Source organism: Eriocheir sinensis, unplaced genomic scaffold, assembly GCF_024679095.1.
Source record: "Eriocheir sinensis breed Jianghai 21 unplaced genomic scaffold, ASM2467909v1 Scaffold538, whole genome shotgun sequence".
In the NCBI taxonomy this organism is placed as follows: Eukaryota; Metazoa; Arthropoda; class Malacostraca; order Decapoda; family Varunidae; genus Eriocheir; species Eriocheir sinensis.
This window is the reverse complement of record NW_026111874.1, coordinates 292,175-309,887: the sequence shown is the minus strand read 5'-3', so window position 1 is coordinate 309,887 and position 17,713 is coordinate 292,175. Positions and strand designations below refer to the sequence as shown.

At 43.8% G+C, this 17,713-nt stretch overlaps 3 protein-coding genes and 1 long non-coding RNA gene across 11 annotated transcripts; 3 read left to right on the top strand and 1 right to left on the bottom strand.

The window, feature by feature from the left end:
• Positions 1-652: 652 nt before the first annotated feature.
• Positions 653-4,390, top strand: LOC126992992 (proteoglycan 4-like). The gene is made up of 4 exons (XM_050851819.1): positions 653-1,911; positions 2,104-2,405; positions 3,968-4,128; positions 4,369-4,390. The coding sequence occupies exons 1-4, from the start codon at positions 702-704 to the stop codon at positions 4,388-4,390; spliced, it is 1,695 nt and encodes a 564-aa protein (XP_050707776.1). The 5' UTR covers positions 653-701.
• Positions 4,316-11,492, top strand: LOC126992993 (transmembrane channel-like protein). 8 transcript variants are annotated; one of them, XM_050851821.1, is made up of 7 exons: positions 4,316-4,642; positions 5,187-5,424; positions 5,879-5,967; positions 6,548-6,651; positions 7,411-8,198; positions 8,839-9,447; positions 9,696-11,492. In XM_050851821.1, exons 1-6 carry the CDS (start codon positions 4,452-4,454, stop codon positions 9,409-9,411), a joined length of 1,983 nt encoding a protein of 660 aa, XP_050707778.1. In that variant the 5' UTR covers positions 4,316-4,451; the 3' UTR covers positions 9,412-9,447; positions 9,696-11,492. The 8 variants fall into 8 exon arrangements, 2 of the variants coding, with proteins under 2 accessions (XP_050707778.1, XP_050707777.1); XR_007747228.1 differs by having other exon boundaries at positions 4,317-4,642; positions 8,839-9,545; positions 9,794-11,492; XR_007747227.1 differs by having other exon boundaries at positions 4,317-4,642; positions 8,839-9,571; positions 9,820-11,492.
• On the bottom strand, positions 11,176-16,634 carry LOC126992994 (endothelial differentiation-related factor 1-like). The gene is made up of 5 exons (XM_050851822.1): positions 16,467-16,634; positions 15,589-15,640; positions 14,509-14,669; positions 13,615-13,708; positions 11,176-11,949 (listed from the first exon to the last, which is right to left on the bottom strand). Exons 1-5 carry the CDS (start codon positions 16,542-16,544, stop codon positions 11,885-11,887), a joined length of 450 nt encoding a protein of 149 aa, XP_050707779.1. The 5' UTR covers positions 16,545-16,634; the 3' UTR covers positions 11,176-11,884.
• Positions 11,902-13,554, top strand: LOC126992995 (uncharacterized). Its single transcript, XR_007747230.1, has 2 exons — positions 11,902-12,032; positions 12,138-13,554. It is a non-coding gene; the product is annotated as an uncharacterized LOC126992995 (long non-coding RNA).
• Positions 16,635-17,713: the final 1,079 nt, after the last annotated feature.

Genomic DNA, 17,713 nt, shown 5'->3' with positions numbered 1-17,713 from the left:
TAATAACATATCCCATTTTTCCACCAGACTTCCACTGCCAAAGGTGACCTAAGATTAGCTGTTCCCTCCCACCAGGCTGCATACCTCATGCCAACCACCTGCTCCACCACCTCCACTGGCCTCCACACCCTCTCCACACACACACAGCCTCCACCTCACCCACCACAGACACATCCGCAGCATCCACTTTAAACACACAGCCGCCCTCATCCACGTTAAACTACAGCGACTGGCCAGAGCGATATATGGCGAAGGAGGTGGATTTGAGAAGCTGGGATGAGCCTGTCTATCTTAGCGAGGAGAATGTAACCTCAATAGACTGGACATCCACTCCATATCTGACAGAACCAGGGATGACGGACAATGATTTCACAGCTAATATGGATCCGAGCGAGGCTTCCAACGCTTCAGAGCTTGGTGGTAATCGTACAGTCCTCCTCCGAGACTTGATTTGGTATTGATAATAAGGGTAAATGCAGCGTCACCCCCAATGATCCCCCCTTAGTAATGCCTCTATGGGGGAGTAATGGGTTTAATGGTAATGGAACTGTGGGGTCAGAGGAACAACCAGAAGACTTAGGTAATATGTCAAGGAGTATGTCGTCTCATGGGTTTGATCTGCACTCATCTCCAAGCCTTAGCGAAGAGAGAACACCCGAGACTTTGAATAACTCCGAGGCCTTGAGAGAGTTCCTGATAGCATGGTGGAGTCTGCCCTTGAATCTACTAATGTGGAGACAACAACTATCACTTCAGGGGCTAAGGAAGGCGAGGAAGACTTACTTACAAATGCCACAAACAACACTGATGGAGCGTCGCCGGAATTCGCTAAAATGGAAACGTCGACGGAGGCTCCAGACGCTGAACGGGACGAAGAGGATAAGAACTTGGTGAACCTTTTGAGTCTGGTGCCAGGGAAACAAAGGCTTTTCTACATGGGAAGCCTTGAGGAGTTGGAGGAGATGGATGCTGAAGAAGATGCTGTGAGGTTTGCCAGAGTCCATGATGGGAGATCGAGAAGCAAGAGGGAAGGTGAAGCTGGCGGAAAAGATAAATCGTCTGAACCACAAACACAAAATCGGGAAAATCGGGAATATTCTACAGCCGTCACAGAGGATCAAAAGGCTAAGAAAAAGAGATCAGCTGAAGATTCTAATGCAGTGGGGTATAAGGGGAAAAAGTATATCATAGTTAGGGACAAAAACAATGAGATACAGGTGGGAAAGGGAGATCAGGAGGGTAAGAAAGAGACATCAGCTAAAAGTTCTAATGCCATGGAGTATAAGGGGAAGAAATATATCATAGTTACGGACAAGAACAGTAAGAAAGTGTCTGGAAATGAAGAAAAATTGCATACCCATTCAGAAGCGTCTCGAGAAATGGAACACATCACCATTAACGAAGAGCAAGCCATGGATAACGAGGAGACCAAAAGAGAACCCAGTATGGAAACGAGAGAAGAACAGACATCGCGGAGAGTCAAACGAGTGATTAACGACTATGGGGGTGTAGGCGTCAACTATGCACATTACCTTCCGGACGCAACTAACGAAGAGGAGGAGGATTATGTGGCCTACGACCTTCCGCCAGAGGACAACCTTAACCTGACAGACCCGGAACGCAATACCACAACAGAGAGCCACACCACAATGGAGTACGCCAAGGAAAATGAGACGGAATGGGGAATTAAAATGATTCTCCCCACTGTGCCAGCGCTCAATATATCGACAACTGACAGGGGGGCATACTGGGCAAAGCTTACGAGGGCGGTGACGGAAGAGGGAGATGGTGAGACGCTCGAACCTGCTATGGGGGTCGAAACTGTGACGGACTATGAGGATGCGGCTAACTCATCATCTGTGGAAAGTGAAGATGGTGAAGATGAGGAGTGTTTCATTGTAGTGTGTGAAGGTGAGGGTGTGGGGCACTGTGGGCTATCATTTATGTTGTGGTACATTATTTATTTTAGACAGAAGACCAGTTTTTTTTTAATGTTCTTGTAGATATGAAAAGTATACATAAGTCATCCCTACGTGAAAGTGGGTTCCAATAGACCCATTTTATTTATTTACACTCTGAAACACATCCCATTTTCTATTTCAGAGGAGGTCATCAACACCACTGAAACACCCACCACAGAAATACCCACCACAACCACCATCACAGACACCACAACACCCACACCCACCATAACCACATCACCAATACCCACCACTGCAATCACCACCACCCCCACCACCACAGCCGAGCCCACCACCGCCCACTCCTTCCTGGTTCAGCCGATGCAAGACAACCCCGAGAGATGGGTATCGCGGCTGCCCCCCAAGTCCCAGGAACGTCTGAGGAAGTTGTGCTGGGAGACAATGTTCGGGCAGGAGATCATCAAGCTGACAGTCATGGATTTGGTGGGTTGAGATGCTGGTTAACTCTTGCATAAGGGATTTGGATAGTATAGGGATGAAAGAATGAAGATGCTGGTTAACTCTTGCATAAGGGATTTGGATAGTATGGGGATGAAAGAATGAAGATGATGGTTAACTCTTGCATAAGGGATTTGGATAGTATAGGGAATGAAAGAATGAAGATGCTGGTTAACTCTTGCATAAGGGATTTGGATAGTATAGGGATGAAAGAATGAAGATGCTGGTTAACTCTTGCATAAGGGATTTGGATACTATGGGGATGAAAGAATGAAGATGCTGGTTAACTCTTGCATAAGGGATTTGGATAGTATAGGGATGAAAGAATGATGATGCTGGTTAACTCTTGCATAAGGGATTTGGATAGTATAGGGATGAAAGAATGAAGATGCTGGTTAACTCTTTCATAAGGGATTTGGATAGTATAGGGATGAAAGAATGATGATGCTGGTTAACTCTTGCATAAGGGATTTGGATAGTATAGGGATGAAAGAATGATGATGCTGGTTAACTCTTGCATAAGGGATTTGGATAGTATAGGGATGAAAGAATGATGATGCTGGTTAACTCTTGCATAAGGGATTTGGATAGTATAGGGATGAAAGAATGAAGATGCTGGTTAACTCTTTCATAAGGGAGTTTGATAGTATATGGATGAAAGAATGAAGATGCTGGTTAACTCTTGCATAAGGGATTCGGATAGTATAGGGATGAAAGAATGAAGATGCTGGTTAACTCTTGCATAAGGGATTTGGATAATATAGGGATGAAAGAATGAAGATGCTGGTTAACTCTTGCATAAGGGATTTGGATAGTATAGGGAATAAAAGAATGAAGATGCTGGTTAACTCTTGCATAAGGGATTTGGATAGTATAGGGATGAAAGAATGAAGATGCTGGTTAACTCTTGCATAAGGGATTTGGATAGTATAGGGATGAAAGAATGAAGATGCTGGTTAACTCTTGCATAAGGGATTTGGATAGTATAGGGATGAAAGAATGATGATGCTGGTTAACTCTTGCATAAGGGATTTGGATAGTATAGGGATGAAAGAATGAAGATGCTGGTTAACTCTTGCATAAGGGATTTGGATACTATGGGGATTAAAGAGAGAAGATGCTGGTTAACTCTTGCATAAGGGATTTGGATAGTATAGGGATGAAAGAATGATGATGCTGGTTAACTCTTGCATAAGGGATTTGGATAGTATAGGGATGAAAGAATGAAGATGCTGGTTAACTCTTGCATAAGGGATTTGGATAGTATAGGGATGAAAGAATGATGATGCTGGTTAACTCTTGCATAAGGGATTTGGATAGTATAGGGATGAAAGAATGAAGATGCTGGTTAACTCTTGCATAAGGGATTTGGATAGCATAGGGATGAGCTAGAGTTGGAAGTCATGTGCAGTGGTGATGATGGTGATGACAAAGTAATGATGATAGAAGTTGTCATCACCAAAGTAACTAGCAATAAGGTGGTGATGATGGTGATGACAAAAAGCAGCGACGACAGACCTATCATCACCGTCGTAACTCTCCTTCAGGTGGTGACGGTGGTGACGGTGGTGTTGACGGAGTACGTGCGGGCGGTGGTGGTGCGTCTCTTCAACTCGTGCTGCTGCTGGGACCTGGAGAAGCAGTTTCCGGGATACGCTGACTTCAAGATTGCCGAGAACATCCTGCACCTTGTTAATAATCAGGGATGGTCTGAGAGAGAGAGAGAGAGAGAGAGAGAGAGAGAGAGAGAGAGAGAGAGGAAGGAAGGAAAAGGGAGAGAGGGGGAGCATTCTTAGTGTTTTTTATTATATCTGAAATACTAGAAAGCCTACCTATGTTGTTTTAGCTGCGCTGCCATTCTGAAACCTAACCTAACCTAACTTAACTTAACCTTATCAAAGAATGGGGATGCCCTTTATGCCTCTCAATTTTGCTCTCCACCCATCAGTATCTCTCTATTAATACTCTAATCATCTCCTTAACTTGACGTCCTTGATTTCTTAACCTAACCTAACCTTGTCTTTCCACAGGATGGGTATGTTCTTCGCGCCAGGCCTTCCCCTCCTCAACACCTTCAAGCTGCTGGTGCTGCTCTACGTTCGTTCCTGGGCAGTCGTCACTTCAAATGTCCCCCCAGAAACTGTCTTCAAGGCCTCCGATAACAATAATTTCTACCTTCTCTTCCTCCTGACAATGCTCTTCCTCTGCACGCTGCCTGTCGGGTGAGTTACGGGGGAAGTTAACCTGTCTGCTGTGATTGGCATGGATTCCACCTTCACTGATAGCCGGGTAACATACACTCCCTTGTCTTTCTCTGCCTCTGTGGTGGATAGTGAAGTGTTTCCCATGTGGTATTGAATTGTAGCAGCCACTGTTTGTTCCACTCCTGTAGCTTGGTGATGCCTTCTTGTAGGAAATCCGCAGTCAAAGGGCTAACCAGCATCTTCACTCTTTCATCACTACACTGTCCAAATCCCTCATGCAAGAGTTAACCCGTCTGCTGCGATTGGCATAGATTTCGCCTTCACTGGTAGCCTGGTAACATATAGCCAGGTCTTTCTCAACCTCTATGGTGGATAGTGGACTGTTCCCCATGTGGTATTGGTGTGCTGGATATCCCCTCCCAAGGTGCAGGACTTTACATTTTTCTTCATTGAAATTGTAGCAGCCACTTTTTGCTCCACTCCTGTAGCTTGGTGATGTCTTCTTGTAGGAAATCCGCAGCCAAGGGGTTAAAAGACAACAACTATCACTGCCATGTTACAGGTATGCCGTGGTGTGGCTTGAACCGTCCTGGCACTGTGGACCCTTCAGCGACTACCCCAAGATTTACCAGCTGGCCACCTCGACCCTGATAGGTGGCCTCCCGCCCTCCCTCTACCCCATCATCGACTACATCTCCTCCCCTGGTGTGGTCATCCCTGCCGGCCTCCTGCTCGTCCTTGTGATCTACTACCTCGTCTCCCTCACGGCAGCGCTCAGGGAGGCCAACAGTGATCTGAGGGTGAGTCTGAGGCTTGATAAGGTTAGGTAATGGTTAAGTTAGATAAAGTTAAGGTAAGGCTGCTTCAGGTAAATAGAAATAGTTAGACAGTACTCAGGAAGGCCGGCAATGATCTGAGGGTGAGTTTGAGGCTTGATAGGATTAGGTAATGCAAGGTTAGGTTAGGTTAAGTTAGATAAAGGTGAGGTAGTTAGGCAGTGTTCAGGAAGGCCGGCAGTGATCTGAGGGTGAGTCTGAGGCTTGATAAAGTTAGGTAATGTAAGGTTAGGTTAGGTTAAGTTAAAGGTGAGGTAGTTAGGCAGTGTTCAGGAAGGCCAGCAGTGATCTGAGGGTGAGTCTGAGGCTTGATAAGGTTAGGTTAAGTTAGATAAAGGTGAAGTGAGGTAAGGTTCAGGTAAACAAATACATTAAGATATAGTATTGCCGCATCATATGACTTCCCTTGGCCTAACAGGATCAGCTGCGTCAGGAAAGGTCCGCCGAGAAGAGGAAGGCCCTGGACGCACGCTCTGGGAAGGGACGAAGCGAGACACCGACATCCAGGTGCGTCACATGGGGTCAGGTCACACTAGGCAGTTGTTTAGGGGTCATCGTCTTTTTTGCTTGTGTTGTTTTGTATTATGATTTGAATTTAATGGAATGACTATTTTTTGCGGTTACTGATTTATTTTTAGCTTGTCCTTCTCAGTTTGTCATAGCCAGTCATTTGTTGGTCTTCATTTCCATGGCTCGATATTCTTAACCCACGAGAACACTGCAACACTCTTACTATTATATATTACAGGCGTCCCTCAAATAGTACGGTTTCCAATAGTTCGGTTATGGTTTTATGTGGATTTTCATATTTTCATAGAAGATTTTTTTAGGATTTTTAAATTTCCCGACGAGCAGGAAAAACCGAAACCAAACTATTGGAAACCGTACTATTTGAGGGACGACTGTAGTTATGTTATGGTGTTATGAGAGTTGGTAGTAGCAGGATTGAATGTGCTCAGAGGGAGTGCCAGAACAGGGAGAGATGGAGACACTTCTGCTGCGGCCACCCCCTCGAAGGAAGTTCCTGAGGGTTAGCAAGGCATCGGAGATTTAGATAGATATATGGATGTTATGATTATTGTTCCAGGTGGGGCCGTGTGGTTCCTCTCACGCCCTTACCGCGGCCTCGACTAGATGCTACCAGCAGCGACCCGGAGAAGACGGCAGCGCATGTCAAGAAGCCTCACGCAGGTCTGGCTTAGGGTTCGGAATGTCTGAGGTGGGGGTTGTAGCTTCGGATAATGTAGTTTTAATGTTTCCGAATAATAAGGTTTGGAATGTCTAGGGTGGGGGTTGTAGCTTAAGATAATGTAGTGTTAACCCGGTAGCAGCGACGGGCCAAATTTGTGGCTTTACCGTGTAGCAGCGACGGGCCAAATTTGTGCCATGATATAAACCCCCAAAAATAGATGATGCATAAACTGATCACAAATGCGTTGATATATATTATGAAATGGTTTGTGTAAGTGGTGATTTTTTCTCATTTTTCTCGCTTAGAGGGACCATTAAGAAACATGATCCCCGCTGCTACTGGGTTAATGTTTCCAAGTAATCTTTTGGAATTCTATAATATTTTGGACTTTCTTCATGTTGTTGTTGTTTTTGTTTGTTTGCCCTTGACTCCTTCCTCTGTTGCATAAAAGAAAAATGAGAGGTGTTTTTGTAGATTCAGATAATGTAGTGTTTATGTTTTAAAAAGATGTTCATGTAGCCTAAGATAATAAAATGTTAATGTCTAAGAAAGGAGGCATTGATGTAGATTCAGATACTGTAGTGATAATGTTTAAGAAAGCAGGTATTTATGTAGCCTCAATAGTATACTGTCTATGGTTAAGAAAGCGTTTATTCTGAAGGGCAATGCTGCATGGATATCTTAGGGAGAGCTTGTCTATTCCCCTCAAACTCTCGTCACACAAACAGCATCATGGCGGAGGCATTATTTCGTTTCAGCTTTATCCCCCGAGGCCGAGAACGGACCCATCATAGCCTTGTGTGACCCCCCAAAGCCCAAGGACGAGGGGCCGTGGCCTGACGACGTGACAGACTTGGGCCACTCGGAGGTGTTCGACGATTCACTTTCCGAGTCACGGCAGGTGGGGAGGGAGAAGATGCGGGGGGAGGGCACTTCCGAGAGACACGAGAGAGTGAAGGAGTACCCAGAGAAGGAGAGGGAGCAGGAGATTCACCACAGAGGGAAGTCGAGAAAGAACTCCTTCTCGATGCCAGCAAAGGAGGAGGGTGAATTCATCTTATCCCGAGTGCCAAAAGGGAGGCAGAAATCATACGGTAGCCAGACTCGAGGCCACAGACTACCCCAAGAGAGGAAACAGTCCGACGAGAGCCTCCACCGTGACTCGCCGACCAAACCAAAGCCTAGACCGTATGTAGACTCACCCAGGGAACGCCGTAGAAGCTCGAGCTCATACGCAAGCAAAGTCAAGCACAAGTTCATGGACGAGAGCGCTCCGGAACCCAACACAACCCAGGAAGTGAACAAGACCGCCAGAACGCACCGAGGATTAGCCAAGCGGGACTCTGATAAGCTGCCCCCAGAGCCAGAGACGCCGACTAAGGGAGCGCCGTCGGTTAGGCATCGCAGGGAGCCGTCGATACTGAAGATGGACGACCTGAGGAGAGGGAGCAACGGGCAGAAGGCAGGAGGCAAAGGGGCTACATCAGGGCACCATCGTAGCAGCTCGGACGACTCTCAGGGCATGCAGACGATTCCTATTATCAAGGTGGAGTATATTGGAGCTTACCTGTGTTATACCTGTTTTATGTTGCTTGTTATTACTGTTATCCTTGTTACATATCATCTTCCTATGTTGCTATTGACTCTATCTCCATATCTTTATTTATTTATTAGGTTTTTATCTGTTTTTGTTATTGTTCATATTTCTGTTATCTGTTGCTTGTTGTTACTGTTATCCCTGTTATATATCATCTTACTATGTTGTTATTGACTTTTCCTTCATATCTTTATTTATTTATTAGGTTTTTATCTGTTTTTGTTATGTAGAGTTTTGTTACAGTTCATAGTTCCGTTATCAACTGCTTCTTGTTGTTAGTATTATTTCACCTAGCATTTCCGTACTTAACTTCTACCTAGACATTAATTCCCTCACATTTTATTAATTACCTCATCACCTATTTTCGTCATTAATCATTTTATTAGTTTTTATTCTCATTATGCATCACTTCACCATTCCTATTCCTACCATATCAGATCATTGCCATAACTATTCCTATTTTGTAACCAGTACTTAATTACATTCGTTTTGCCATTTTCACCATCTGTCTTTCACTCTAAGATTCCGTCAATGATCGTAAAACCTCTCCATCTCACACAGCGTCTTCCTCTCTCTTCCCATACCTTAGATCAGCAAGGAGGACAGTGTTGAGCGTTCCCTTCAGCAGGCAAAACTACAACGCCAGGACAAGACACAGGAGGAGACCGATGCCACAGCCGCCACCAAGCACCCCTCGCAAAGCCCTGACGCCACCTCACACAGCCCCAAACACCCCTCAAACAGCCCTGACGCCCCTTCACGCACCACCAAGCACCCCTCGCAAAGCCCTGACGCCACCTCACACAGCCCCAAACACCCCTCAAACAGCCCTGACGCCCCTTCACGCACCACCAAGCACCCCTCGCAAAGCCCTGACACCACTTCACACAGCTCAAACACAGCCTCGCCACAGTCCAGGGATCGCAGCGGCAGTAACAACATCGACTTAAAAACTGTGCCAGGGAAGGAAGTCTCGGTTAAGCCTAAGAAATCTAAGCCTGCCCCCATTGAGACGAACTTAGATGACCCGTACCTCCCGGAGTCGGACACGGTTGCCCTAATTGCTAAGGTCAAGGATGAGATTGTCCCCCTTCAGTTAGCCGTTGAGGAGGAGACAGTGATTCTAAGCTCAGATGAGGAGTCGACGCTGCTTGAAAAATGAGGTGAGGGACGGCTTTGTAGTTTGTAGAGGAGTGAGGTAATGGATTTGGTAGCTACGTAGTTTGTGGAAAAATAAATGGTCTGGTAGTTGTTTTTGAAGTTCGTAGAGAAATAAGGTTACGATCTGAAAATGAGGTTATGGTAGTTTGTAGAGGAATGAGGTAATGGTTTTGGTAGCCATGTAGTTTGTGGGAAAATAAATGGTCTAGAAATTGTTTTTGAAGTTCGTAGAGGAATGAGGTTACGATCTGAAAATGAGGTTATGGTAGTTTGTAGAGGAATGAGGTAATGGTTTTGGTAGCTACGCAGTTTGTGGGAAAATAAATGGTCTAGAAGTTGTTTCAGAAGTTCGTAGAGGAATAAGGTTACGATCTGAAAATGAGGTTATGGTAGTTTGTAGAGGAATGAGGTAATGGTTTTGGTAGCTACGTAGTTTGTGGGAAAATAAATGGTCTAGAAGTTGTTTTAGAAGTTCGTAGAGAAATCAGGTAACGATCTGAAAATGAGGTTTTGTTAGTTTGTAGTTTGTGGAGAAATGAAGGTCTGGTGTGGTAGTTAATGACAGACTAGTAGAGGTAATGGTCTAGTAGTTATTTATAAAGTTTGTGAAGAAATAAGGTACAGGACTGTTACGAGAGATAAGGCATTGGTCTGCTAGTATTCTGTAGTTTATGGAGAGACTAGCTAATGGTCTAGTTATGACTCTTAAAGTTTGTAGAGAAATGAGGTAATGTTTTGATAGTTATAGATGTTGTTGGTCAGGTTGTGATAGCACTTGAATTTGTGAGAGGAAAGTATTCAGATTGTCCTTGTATGGCCTGTGCAAAAGCCGAGCGTTAATAAGAAAACCGACGATGAAGGGAGAGTGAGACATGTTCAGTTCAGTTACAGGGATCATTTGCTCTCTGAAATGTGCTAGATATATACGAACATGTGTTTTATGGGTGACTCCAGTATACAGGGAGAGGTCACCCCTTTTAATTTTTATCACGATCATAAATGGTACTTGCATAATTGGTTCCATTGGAGTCCCACATTTATACGATCTCTTATTGTTGCACTTGTCTGTTATAAGGGATAGGTTTAAGTACCTCTCGTTTAGCTGTACTGTTCACTCCTACGATAATGTTACGGGGTATTATTAAGACCCATAAATGAGCACACAGCAGCACTCGCATAACTTATTCTGTCCGTGCCAAATTTCCTTAACAATGTATTTTAGTGATCAGTCGGTCCGTGATGACTTTGCATTTGTTCTGTGACATGTAAGTCCTTATTCAATTGTATGTTGAAGCTGGTGTGATTATATTGACAACACGGATTATGGAGGGATGTTATTGCCACCTTCCCACAGTAGACTTGACCTTTGTTTCTGAAGATTTAACTCCTATTAGTGATTTTGGGACAGTGGTGACATAAGCCCACTGTAACCTGTCCGCTGCGATTGGCACGGATTTTGCCTTCACTGGTAGCCTGGTAACATATAGTCCCAAGTCTTTCTCTGCCTCTGTGGTGGATAGCGGAGTGTTTCCCATGTGGTATTGGTGTGCTGGATATCCCTTCACTGGTACCCTGGTAACATGTCCCAAGTCTTTCTCTGCCTCTGTGGCGGATAGTGGAGTGTTTCCCATGTGGTATTGGTGTGCTGGATATCCCCTTTACATTTCTCTTCAGTGAATTGTATCAGCCACTCTTTGTTCCACTCCTGTAGCTTGGTGATGTCTTCTAGTGGGAAATCCACATCCAAGGGGTTGAAAGTCCTGTCTCAACTACCAGAATGTTTATTCAGCATACACCATAGAAAATTGACAAAAGGTTTAACGCTTGAGTATGCCAAGAAATGTAAAGAGACTATTGAACATGTTAACCACGTCTTGATGAACCATGTCCTGCCTTTCTGCAAGTAAAGAGTATCTAGCGTAACAACCAATGGGGTCCTCATTACGATGGGAGCACAGTTATGTTTTGGTGGTCAGGGTCACTAAACTTTAGATTAAGTCAGTTAAGTTAACCTAGCCATAACAATTGAAATGAACACCTACATAAACTTCATTGCACAAGACAAGAGGATTTCGTAACACACTTCCAAGCTTGAGAAATAACAATGCATATCGTCAATCAACAAGAAACTGCTTCTTCAACAAAACACAGAAGGAAAACCTTTTACAATTGCCCAGTCCTGGATAACTGTCCGATGTTACTATCATTTTTTAACACTCTTCTTCCATGGGGAGGGCCGGGAAGCACTGCCCCCCAAACCAAGTTACATACAAAGAGGAAAGGTCTATAAAAAATACAAACTGAAAGCAAGTTACTTCACCACAGCAACACACAACTCCAGTTAAGCCCAGTACAGACGAATGTTGTTTCTAAGGACGAGGAAGAGACTGAAAGCTGAAGTGCCAGGTCTGCCCAGTTGTAATGATCAAGCTTCCTGCATAGGGCGCGGCTGAACCAAGGAAGCTGGTCAGGCCTTACTTCTTCTTGCTCCCTGGTGGCTGTAACGGCTGGCCCTTGTCCTTGCCACGCAGACGAATCCCTGTGGAGAGGCGCGTGTTAGAGGGTGTGAGCTCTTGAAACTTAGTAGTAGTGAGAAAGTAATATTGAAGAGGGGGTTCCAAGGTAGTTTCGAGTTTAAGTATCCCTGTGGAGAGGCACGTGTTAGAGGGTGTGGTCTCTTGAAAGTTAGAAGTAGTAAGAAAGCAACATTGAAGAGGGGGTTCCAAGTTAGTTTTGAGTTTAAGTATCCCTGTGGAGAGGCACGTGTTAGAGGGCATGAGCTCTTGAAAGTTAGAACTAGTAAGAAAGTAACATTGAAGAGGGGGTTCCAAGTTAGTTTCGAGTTTAAGTATCCCTGTGGAGAGGCATGTGTTAGAGGGCATGAGCTCTTGAAAGTTAGAAGTAGTGAGAAAGTAACATTGAAGAGGGGGTTCCAAGGTAGTTTTGAGTTTAAGTATCCCTGTGGAGAGACTCGTGTTAGAAAGGAAAAGTTATTGAAAAAACTCAGGAAGGAAAGACAAAGAGTTCAGACGACTAAAACACAAGTGCAAAATCAGTGAAAAAAAAAAATAGTCAAGTGAAAACTGAAGAAGAAAATAAGCGTTGAAGCATGAGAACATTGAGTGAACAGAAAATCCGGGAGCCATTGCAAAGGCATATCCTGGGACCACATCTGATTCGAGAGAGCATGATCTCTGAATAGCACCACACGGGTCTAGCTTGAACGTCAGTAATAGTAGTAAAATAGTAACATTGAATAGGAGGTACCAGGCTAGTTTTGAGTTTACATATCCCTGTGGAGAGACTGAAGTTAAAGGGCATGTTCTCTGAGTAGCATCACATGGGTCTAGCTTGAAAATTGGCAGTAGTAGGATAGTTAATATTGAATAGGAGGTACCAGGCTAGTTTTGAGTTTACGTACCCCTGCGGAGAGACTGAAGTTAGAGGGCATGTTCTCTGAGTAACACCACACATTTTTAGCTTGAAAGTTGATAGAAGTAGAAAGAGAATAATATTGAATAGGGGGTACCAATCTAGTTTAGAGTTTAGCTTGGAGGTCTTGGGGCCAAACAAATACATACATACATAGACCAACGTGCTAGAAGATGTATTTACCTATTTGTAGTATACAGGGCCTGAGCTCAAATGTTGTCTTTGTTTGTGTGGGAAGGAATTTATTGTAGGGATTTTTGGGTGTTTCTATTTCTAAATATAAGTGTAGTGAGCACATATGATTAAACATCTTTATGATATTACTATTATTATGAGGTTAAACTACAGAAGAGGGAGATCGGACTTAACCTGGTAGCAGTGACGAGCCAAATTTGTCCCATGATATAAACTGCCCAAAATAGATGACGCATAAACTGATCACAAATGCTTTGATATATATTATGAAATGGTTTGTGTGAGTGATGATTTTTCCTTATTTTTCTCGCTTAGAGGGACCATTAAGAAACATGGTCCCCGCTGCTACCAGGTTAAGCCACACACACACAATGGTTATAAGCTTACCTACGCCACTGTAAACATATCTATCAACTTTTAACATATGTCCTGGAAGAGCGAGCGTTCAGTCTATCTCGTGTGAATGTTTTGTATATAAACTCCACCAATAAACACTTAAGCAGCGGTTCAGAGCACAGCCATAGAGTCTTAATGCCCTCCACACCACCTCTCTCTCTCTCCCCAGCTCGGAACTCACCGATAGCCCTCTCTATTTTTCCGAGGACATTCTGATTTGGCACGGCCTTTCCCTGCTCGTACTCCTGGATGACCTGCTGCTTCTCATTGATGTACTGCGGAAGGAGGTGGTTGTTAAGAAGTTTCGTTTAGTCGCCGCAACATCTGTGGTCATATGCCGGGTGGTTGATAAGACACATTGGAAGGTAAACTGAAGGAGATTCTATTAGACTAACAAGGGTAGATATGTATACTAACAGGTTTTGGGAGAGTTTGAAACATGCAGTAGATGATGATGTAATACCAGGGACACATGGGAGGGTAAACTGATCCCGATTCTACTATTAGCCTAACAAAGGTAGATACATTAGGTTTTGGTAGAGTATGAAACAGATATTAGATGTTGTAATGCCAGGGCGAACTAGATATGGTAAAACAATATATCCGAAACTTAATCCTCCCCAGAACACATGAATTTATTTTATTATTATTATTATTTTTTTTTTTTTACAGCAGAGGAGACAGTGCAAGGGCGTAAAAAAAAAAAGAAAACAATAATGAAAATAAAAAAGCCCGCTACTTACTAACACTCAATCCCCCTGCAAACACTTCAATTCTCTTCAGAACACTTTAAATCAGACTCGATCCTCCTCATAACACCTCAAACAGCACTCAATCCTCCTTGTAACACTTCACACAGCATCTAATCCTCCTATAAGCACATCAAACACCACTCAATCCCCCTACATTCACTTCAAACCTCCTCAGAACACATTAAATCAGACTCAATTATCCTCGTAACACTTTAAATGACACTCAATCCTCCTCTTAACACCTCACACAGCACCCAATCCCCTTACAAAGACATCCAACACCACTCGATCAATCCCCGCCCAACAAACACAGTCACACTCACAGTAGCCAAGTCCTTCTGCGTCCACCCCTTAGACTGTCGGCCCTTCTGTATGAGGTGACCGACATCCACCGTCACCTTCTCGTGTTTGAGCTCCTCAGTCTCGCGGTCAAGCTTGGCGGTGTTGAGGGAGGTGCCATGTTGCTTGTTGGAGGCGGCACCATCTAAAGTAGGGGTTGTTTTTGTAGTGGTAGAAGTAGTAGGTGTGATTGTAGTAGCAGTAGTAGGGGTGGTCATAGTAGTAGGAATTGCAAGCAAAAATATTTAAAGTTCTGATGCAAATATCAACGTGTAATTGGGACATGAGAGAAGGAAGAGGACAAAATGAAGGATGAAGAAATAAAGAAAAAGAGAAGGAAACAATGGGAAAGAAGAGGAGGAGAAGGAGGAAAAGAAGGATGAAGAAATAAAGAAAAAAAGAGGAGAAGGAAACAAAGGGAAAGAAGAGGAGGAGGAGGAGGAGGAGGAGGAAAATAAGGATAAGAAATAAAGAAAAAAAAAGGAGAAGGAAAGAATAGAAGAAAAATGTGATATGTTTTAACACTATGTATGAGGAAGGGAAGGAAAGGCTGAGGAAAATGGTGCTATATATATGTTTTTCCTCTTTTTACTAACTTGTACTAATTGACAGTATGGTAATATGATCTTTAGGGGCTTGTCACGTACCTCACAATTTAGTTTGTTTTATACTTAGCAATGCTGTGAAAAAGTTAGGTCAGCCATATTCTCAAGACACTTTCAGCTCACAAAAATATTTACAACAGCCACAAAGGGAGATAAGTTGGTTCTCATGAGTGGTTTTCACATTGGAGGAACAGAAGCCTTGTCAAACTATTGCTAAGGGAAATTAGTTGGTTCTCACAAGTGGTTTTCACATTGGAGGTACAGTTCTAAGCCTTGTCAAACTTTATCACTACGCTCATGAAACAACCTGTGGAATTCTCACTACCACCATGAAAGCCTGTCTAATATTGGTGTGTAAGCCATGAACTATTTGGGAATGTGGCCTGAACCTTCAGATGTGCAGCTAACAAAATGTCTTGGTAGTAAAAAACTGGGAAGTATTGACTGGTGTATTCTTACATTTGGAGCTGGTTTCTACCTGGAGACCACTTCTTCTTGCCTGGTTCACCGCCTGAAAAATATATTACAAACACATGAATACCAGATTACCCAACATACTAGAAAAACCTCATAGGGTGAATATCAAGCTTGATCTTTGAGAAATCACATGTTAGAACCTTCAAACAAAAAATATTCTGATTATAAAGATCCTGGGCAGCACAGTGTAGATCACCGGCCAGCACAGTGGGCCACCCCCCCCGCCGCCGCCCAGTCCCGTCCCACGCTGCATATTTCCGCCGGCCCGCACTGCATGACCACTAAATTTGAACTAAGCTAACCTACGTAACAGGGGGACATTGTCCACCTCGACCCTTTCGTGAGGAGGCTTCGACCCCCTTAACAGGGGGCTTTGCCCCCCTTGACCCCCTTAATGAGGGGGCTTTGCCCCCCTCAAACTCCTTAATGGGGAGGCTTTGCTCCCTCGGCCACCCCTTCTGTTTCCTGCAAGTTGTTGGTTGGTGCAGGGACCCAAGACATTCCATGATATAGGTGTTAACTTTGCAAGAGGTTGCTGCCCCTTCCTCAACAGCATGCCTCCCATGCCACTCTGGACCCCAGGTAATAATTATCGCCTCAAATAACCGAGTACTCGCAGGAAATACCTGTGGACACGTTTGCAAGTACAGGCCAGGTGGGCAGGGTCATTAGGGTGGGAGGGCCAGGCAGAGTTCACCTGGCCCTCTAAGCCACTCCCCGGGCACTGGTTACCGCCGCCCTCAACACAGGCCTGGCCCGGCACACCCGCGGACACGTTAGCACATACCTGTCACCAGCACGCCTCCCACACACTGGTTCTGGCCCCTCACACACACCTGGCTCGCCCCGCCCGACCTCACCTGCTCACTTTTCAGCTGCGACGACTTCTGGGGCTTCTTCCTGAGCACTGTCACGGTGTCCCAGTCGCTCTCAGACATGGTGGCGGGGCTCGAACTGGTGGCTTCGGGTTTCACGTCTGGCTGAGGTGTGTTGGACAAGGGAAAGCGGGCCCCTCGCCTCTCCCTCTTTTCTTCGGGACGGCTTTTAACTTTTTTTTATTTTATCGGGTTTGGCTGTTTTATTTATCTATTTATTTATCTTATTCAGAAAATATGCCTTCAAGCTCATAAGCATAATTTAGTTCCCAAATAAGATATAATTTTGCCTCTCTTGACAAGGGAAAACGGGCCCCCTGCCTCTCCCTCTTTTCCTCGGGACGGCTTTTAACTTGTTTATTTTATTGGTTTTGTCTGTTTTATTTATCTATTTATTTATCTTATCCAGGAAATATGTCTTAGGGCACATAAGCACAATTTAATTCCCAGATAAGATAATTCAACCGCTTCCTTTTTTTTATACACTGTTTATTTCATCGGGTTTGTCTGTTTTTTTGTATCTTTATTTATTTATCTATTTATCTTATCTGTCTCAAGGAACATAAACGCATTTTGATTCCCAGATTAGATAATTTTCAGTCTCTACAGATCCCGTGTTTCCTTCGGGGCATTTCTTATTTTACGTCAATGTGATATTATCTTCGTGTTTTGCATTGTTTTAATTTCGTCACATTAATTCTATAGTTCCTTCCTTCCTTCCTTATTTTTTTTTCCCTTCATTCCTTACACTCTGATTTCAACCTTATTTTCCTTCCTGGCTCGATACTTTCTCCTTTCTTCCTTATATGGCGTTGATGGACCGTGTGCTAGTCTTTCTATAACCTTAATTAGATAAAAACTATATATTGTCCCCTTCTGTAACTTGTATTTCATCAGGTTTCATTACATTACTGCAATATCTTACATCATATAATTCTTCCTACTCTTTCCTGCCTCACCATTCTCTCTTAAAACTCTTCTAAACTTCACAGGGGTATAATTTAACGACCTTAGCAGTGTTGAGAGTTTATGAAGTTAATATTAAATGCTTTCACGATAATATGCGCAGTCCAACTTTCCAATGCAAGAGTTAACCATGTCGAATCTCTCATCATATTCGCTTCCATAGGTGTGAGTGAGGAACTTGGTGACTCGTGGATGTTGTTTTGTCCTGTTAACTCTTAAATTATTAATGTCTGATGTGTCTTAAGAATGTTATTAGTGAGAAGTGT